The sequence below is a fragment of the Struthio camelus genome, chromosome 18 (assembly GCF_040807025.1).
Source record: "Struthio camelus isolate bStrCam1 chromosome 18, bStrCam1.hap1, whole genome shotgun sequence".
In the NCBI taxonomy this organism is placed as follows: Eukaryota; Metazoa; Chordata; class Aves; order Struthioniformes; family Struthionidae; genus Struthio; species Struthio camelus.
In genome coordinates, this window is record NC_090959.1 from 6,968,186 (window position 1) to 6,974,934 (window position 6,749).

Below are 6,749 nucleotides of genomic sequence, written 5' to 3' on the forward strand. Positions count from 1 at the left end.
CCTGCCCTGCTGCATCACCTCCCGCAGAAGCGCAGCCCACCGCGGAGACCGGCGCAGCGAGGCTGCCGCGGCTTTCGGCCCCCGCGGGCAGCGGGTCGCGCGTGGGAACCGCGCGGGGGGAGGCTCCCCTTGGGCCAGAGGCGAAGCCGGGAGGGAGGCGCGGAAGGCAGCGGAGCGGGGCCGCGGCTGCGCTGTGCCCCCTCGGAGTGCCCGAGGCACGACCGCCCGGTGCCAGGCAAGCAGCTCCGCAAAGCCCTGCTCAAACTTGGGCGTAAAGAGAGCAGTCGGGCGGCTGCTTTGGCTGGACAGCAGTTTGAGGAGGGATTTCGGGTCCCCAAGTTTTCGGACGCGAGAGGTTAGAGAAGCAGGTCCCTCCAAGAAATGCCATTTCAATGATTTTAATAAGCAAAATAGGAAACAATTTTAATAACCAAAAACAGAAACCAGTCTGAATAAAACTACAATAGACCAGGTTTTTTAATATTTTTCATATCGTAAGCAGGATTTGAAATTGATCCCTTCAGAACTTTACATGAAATAAAAACAATTTTTTCCGCTGCTGCAATGTTTTGATTTCAACACAGTTGAATCAGTAAAAACCAAAGATCGTTTTCTGATGCATGACTAATATCCACAATATTTAAAACTGCAAGCACCATGCTGTTTATTACAATCTTGTTATTACTGTTAATTTATAAACTAATACAAACTTAAAATGCATCCGGCCAGCAGTGCCAGCTATCCTAAAAGGAAACTAAAAAATAAGTTTTCATTTTGGTATTTTTGTCAGTGCAACGTAAAATCCTTTTACTGACCTGCAGGAGGAAAAAAAAAGTGATAAAAACACCCATAAGACTCCAAAGTACTACTACTATACAACTGCAAATAAATTTTGGCTAAAACTTTCACTCGCTGCATAGGGAAGCAGAGAAGCAGACTACAAATCATTGCAAAAGAATACACTTAAAAGTTGCGGTATGTCTTCTTAAAAAAAAGTTTTAGTTTTATATGCCTTTCCAGCCCACTTATCCACTACTACCATTGATAAACCTAACTTAAATAGCAACACGAATCATTCACTGCGATTGCAACTTGACTCGTAACAAGTTTTTTTTTCTTTTCTTCATTTTACTGAAAATCAAGGGGCAGTTGTTTCTTAAAAGGAACTAATATCTCGTCCGTTCCTCGCTTCCTGAGTGTATAATCAGAAGGGAGACTGCATGGCCAAGTCTAACCACTACAGGCTGAGAATTGTCCTGAAGGAGAAAGAGCTTCACTGCCACTTTAAAACGTAGAGGAGGCTCTAGTGACCGATGAGAGCTTTCCCTGTTAAGTTTAGGTTTGTCAATGCCATTCAGGCGTTTTTTTTTTTCTTCTGCCCCAACAAACAAAAACCAAAATGAAAACTAAAAAAAAAAAACTTAAAAGTGCACCAGATATACAAAGTTTTTTTTTTCTGAATGCAAAATGCCCATAACTTTAAGTATCTCTTTAATACCAAACAAACCGTACAACCAGCCTGCTGAAATGTTTTGTTTTTGTTTTTTTTTTTCCTGTGCGGTTTGAAGTAGCAGATATTTACAAGCTAACAACCATGAAAGAAAATAGGAGAGCAAAACCAACGAACAAAACTGCACAAGCAGTAAAAAGTTTTGATAACTTGTGATGCTTTTCTTATCGATGAAACAAAACAACAGAAAGCTATGATCGATGATCAACATGCTAAAGTTAAACAAGAAAATGGTACAAAATAGAAATTATTACCATACATGTCCAGCATGCAGGATTAATATTTTTTAATGCAGATTTTCGTATTTTTCTATATAATCAAGCAGGCAATAAAACTGATGTGTTTTTTTTTCTTTCTTTCTTTCCTTCCTTGGATTGAATGTCCCATCTGAGTCCTGTAACTTATTTCTCGAAGCAGGCAATATATGAAGAGTTTGCATATATTGTCCTTTTTATTTATTCTCTTTTTCCAAGCAGGTAAATTGTGCATGAGATGGTGCTGTAATGTCCTCTCTTTCCAAGCAGGCAGTATGTTATAGATGGCTTGTTCATTGTCCTTTTTATTATTATTCTCTTAAAGTCCATCTCGTTCTGAAAGCAAGCGATCTATAAAACGCTTCACTTGTCCTTTTCTCCTTTGCCTCTGCCTCTGTCCCTCTTTCTAACTCGCAAACGAAAGTCGAAAAGTTGCACTTTACCTCTCCCATCCCCACCCCCAGCCTACTTTTCCCACAGCTAATCTAGAAGACTGGATGCTGCAAAAATCAAGTCTATTTTTCTCTCCTTCTTTCTCGCTAGTCAAGCAGACAGATGGATGGAGATGTCGGAGGAGGATAGGAGTGGGGTGGGGGGGAAGGTGCTGGGGATCGGGGTCGGGGTTTTTGTTTTTTTAATTATATTTGTTAAGCACTCACATGAAGAACTCGGGGGAAGACGGGTTGTCACTGGTGGAGCCGGCCTCTCTGAAGCCATTGCTGGCAAGTTTCTCACACTTGAGCTTGTAGGCGTCTCTCTCTCTGGCAAGCCGGGTCACTTCTTGCTTGAGCTGTTCCACCTGCTGAATTAGCTGGGTTTTTTCGTTCTCCAGGTGATGTTTCTGCTGGACACGTTTATACCTGCAGGACTGGGCATAGCCCCTGTTCTTCAAGGTCCTCCTCTTCTGCTTGAGGCGGATCACCTCGTCTTTGGTGAAGCCTCGGAGGTGCCTGTTGAGCTCCCTCACGGACATGGAGACCAGCTGGTCATCCGAGAACCGGTCCTCCACGCTGCTAGAGGGGGGATGCTGCTGGTGCGAGTTCTGGAGCTGCTGGGAGGAGCTGGAGGAGGTGGAGGGGGTGGGAGAGGCCTGGTGGTGATGGTGATGGTGGTGGTGGGGGTGCCCGCTGCCGGCCAGGTCTTCGTGGGTGACTGCGGGGTACTGGTGGTGGTGCTGGTGATGATGATGGTGGTGGTGATGGTGGGCCCGGAAGCTCTCAAAGCCTTGCAGCTGCTGGGACACCTGGTGGGACCCAATGAGGGCTTCGACGGCGTCCTCCGGGGTGAGGTTCAGCGCCTCGGGGTTCATCTGCTGGTAGCTGTTGGCCATCCAGTACAGGTCCTCCAAGTGGGTCTTCTGCTCAGTGGGGCTGAAGCTGGGCGATGAGGGCACGGAGCTGCAGGGGGTGCTGATGGGGGTGGAGGAGACGGAGCCGGCAGGCTGCAGGCGAGTGCAGTGCCTGCCGGAGCGGTCGTTCCTGCCCAGGGGCTCTTTCTTCACGTCGAACTTCATCAGGTCGAAGTCGTTGACATACTCCATGGCCAGGGGACTAGTGGGCAGCTCGGCTCCGATGCTGAGCTCTCCGGCCATTGCGGTCTTGCGGCACCTCTCCCGGCGCAGGGGCTGGAGACCTCACTCCAGCGCGCAGCCTGGAAGAGGGCTGGCCGCGCTCCCTTATTCCAAATAAACTTTGGCTTTGCTTTCTCGCTTCCTTTCCTCTGCTCCCCCTCCACCGCCTCCTCCTCCTCGGCCGCCTCCTTCTCCCGGCTTCTCGGGCTTCTTCAGTCCGGAGCAACAAAGCCAAGGACGAACCGCCACCCGGGGCCGCCTGGATGTCTCCTGTCTTGTATCAGCGTTTGCAACGCACCGCAGGCTGCAGCAGCTCCTAGCACTTAGACACCCCGTTGCAAGGAGAAAGGAGCAGTAGCAGGAGGGAAAAAGCAAAACAAAACAAAGATGCAGCCTTCGGGTCGGTGCCGGAAGAAGAAGAACGGTGCAAAACGTTTAGCCTGTGCCTCTGGCTGGGTTTGTAAGTCCTGAGCCTTCTCCCCGCGGTAGCAGAGCACCGGAGTCTGCCGCAACTTTCCAGTCCGAGCAGGCGGCCGGGGGAGCGCACTGGCTATTTGGCGGTGGTGGCTGGGCTTTGCACGGGAGTTTTCGCTGGCTCTCGCAGCGCAGGGGAAGGGGAGGGAAGAGGGGGAGGAAGGAGGGGAAGGAAGGAGGAAAAAAAAAAAAAGGAGGAGAGGGGGGAAACGAGAAAACCCAGGTCTCCGCTGTAGCTGCCGCCTCCAGCGCTCGTTGTGCAGCTGTGATTCGCAGCGCAGCCCCCCTTGGCTTCTTATACGGCCGTGCCCGCCGAGAGCGCGGCGGGGGCCGGGGCCGGCGGCGGCCGCGCCAATGGCAGCGCGGCGGCGGGGCGGGCGGCGGGGCCGGGCGGCGGCGGGGCGGGCGGCGGCGGCGGCGGCGGCGGGGGCGGGCCGCGCCGTGACAGCTCCGCAGCGCCAGCTGAGCGGCCGCCGCTCCCAGCCCCGCTCCTTTGCCTCCCGCGCTCCCCCGCTTTCTTCCCCCTCCCGCACAGTCGCCTGCTCTTTTATTTATTTATTTATTTTTTCTCCCCACGCTCCCCCCACCCCCTTTTCGGCCTCTGCAATCCACAAAGGAGGAGGGCTCGGGGACATCCTGCCCGTCCCTTTGTTCTAAATATAACAAAGTCCCTTTTTGCCCGCTCCCGTCCCGTTGCGAATTTCAGTGTAGCTCAGCTTCCCCCCCCCCATCCCTAATCCCACGCTCACAGATCTCCCCCTTCAACTTTAAGTAACCGTCCCTCATCCGAAGGAATCGTGCAGAAAAAAAATAAACACCAGCGTGCAGCCGGTCCGAGAGGGGAGTCAGAGCTGGGTGGCCGTGGGGTGGGTGCGCGGGGACCCGCGAGGGAAGGACGGGCTCGGGCAGGCTGACAGCTCTCCTTGTACGATCGCGGAAATCCTCCCCGTTACAAGAAGCAAATCGCTCCCTAAAGTAAAGCAAAAGCATTGACACAGACAATTGCAAATATTAGGGAGAGAAGGGAGAAAATATAATTGCATTTCACATCTGAGGGGACTGTGTTTGCCTTTCTCTACTGTTCCCTGAGTGAGTGACTGCATGCAAAGCACTCGGCTTGCGAGATTTTGGGATTTTTTTTTTTGGTCCGGTAACAGGATTTTTTTTTGAACATTTTGTAACGATTAAGGGAGATTAGGGCTTCTTTTTACACTGTTATACCGCTCAAACAGACAGAAAGTGCGACCCCAAGTGTCCATTTGCAGAATAACAGGAACTTTTCCCGGGGTAAAAAAAAAAAAAACGGAAAAAGGGGAAGGGTGGCCGGGGGGGGGCAGCGCAAAGCGCGGAGAGGAGCGGAGGTGTGCGGAGCCGAGCAGCGGCGCCGGGACCGGCCGCGCTGCTCTATCCACCTGTGTCTCGACCTCTGCAGCTAACGGAGCGCCCCAGCTTCTCAGCATCAGAGATATTTCCTCTCCCACCCCCCAATTATTTAACAACAACAAAAAGTTTAAGGCCTGGCTAGTTTTCCGAAATTAAGTAGACGAAAACTGCGTTGCTGGTGCTGGGACAAAGAAAACACTGAGAAAATCCCCAAGAGGACCCCCCCTCCCCCCATCGCGGATGTCTGCCAGCCGGACCCGAGCAGGGGGCGATACCAGGGCGATGCCAGCTGCTCCCGGCCGCGCTCGCCCCACTCCTTCGCATCGCCTCGGAGCCGGCCGCGGCCGCGCAGGGAAGCGCTCAGGCAAAAGCCCCGAAAGTTTCGGGGATCCCGCCGGGAGCGGTTTGGAGGAAGGAGGTGGGAGTCTGGTGAAATGCCCCTCCGTGTTGCAGGAGCTCCGGGGATGAATTCTGGATGGCAACGCGAGAAGCGCCGGGCCGTCTCGTTTGAATTTTTGCCCATTACATTTACAGGAGATATAACTCCCGATCGATAACTCCTTAGATCCGCGAACTCTGGTGCGTTCCTTAACCCACCGCTAATCCCGCAGCTTTGTCTTCCCCAGGAGGTAACCGAGTCCCCCCCGCCAAACCTAAATCCTAACCGTGGCCGGGACTGCGAGGTTCCCCCGAGCACACAGACTCCCCCGCTGCAGGTTCCCCTGCTCCAAACTCGTGCGCGCACCCGGGTGTGAAAACCCCCGTCCCCGGCTCCTCGCTGCATCCAGCCGGCTTTGGTGGGAAAAACACCCATCGGTGTCGGGAGGTCCCGGCTCCGCACGAGCACCGGGCTCCCGCTTTCCCATCAGTGCCAGAATTTGGAAATCTCCCTCTTTTCGCTGCTAACGAGCGCTCCCGAGGCACAAAGAGGTGGAGAGCTGGTGTGTGCGCGGTTCCTGCGCGGAGGGCGGCTGCGGCCGCGGAGGGGCCCGGAGCGGCTCCGGAGGCGCTCGGCGGTCCCGGCCCGCAGCTGCGGCCTCCTGGGGAGGCGGGAGAAGCCGAAAGGCTCCCGGGTAGGTCCACGGTAGTTATTATTTACTAGGTACTGCAAGGTCCTTAGGAAGAGCTTTATTTTTACCGGTAAGTTAAACGTTATCGTTGCAAGGGATACCACCTAACAGAGAGAAAGGAGACCCCGGCCAACGTTTGTGAAGCTTGGAATCAGCCTCGGAAAATGTACCATTAGATGGCTAATACTTTTTCTCTCATAATTACTGAGGCATATTCACAAGGTGGAGCTACTGAAAGGCGGAGGAAGCCCTGATCTGATTATCTCTCTGTCCATACATACTCTTTCCATTTCTTTAATCCTTTAAGCTGTGAACTACAGCTCGGTTCTGCGTGTCCATCTTCATCGTCATAACATTTCCAGGGTCCGTTTTTCTGCTCTTCCATCCTTTGCTCCCTTCCCCACATACGCGCTAGGAAATACATTCCGCAAAACTTGCGGCGCTGCACAGCTGGCTAAAATAAGAATCTCTTTGTGCCTCGAATCCCT

The 6,749-nt window shown here is 52.6% G+C and overlaps 1 protein-coding gene across 1 annotated transcript; it reads right to left on the bottom strand.

The window, feature by feature from the left end:
• Nucleotides 1-459: 459 nt before the first annotated feature.
• On the bottom strand, nucleotides 460-4,137 carry MAFB (MAF bZIP transcription factor B). The gene has a single exon (XM_009671138.2). The coding sequence runs from the start codon at nucleotides 3,353-3,355 to the stop codon at nucleotides 2,420-2,422; it is 936 nt and encodes a 311-aa protein (XP_009669433.1). The 5' UTR covers nucleotides 3,356-4,137; the 3' UTR covers nucleotides 460-2,419.
• Nucleotides 4,138-6,749: the final 2,612 nt, after the last annotated feature.

Excerpts from the sequence above, each read along its gene's own strand:
- MAFB (XM_009671138.2), bottom strand. The coding sequence starts at position 3,355 with ATGGCCGGAGAGCTCAGCATCGGAGCCGAGCTGCCCACTAGTCCCCTG.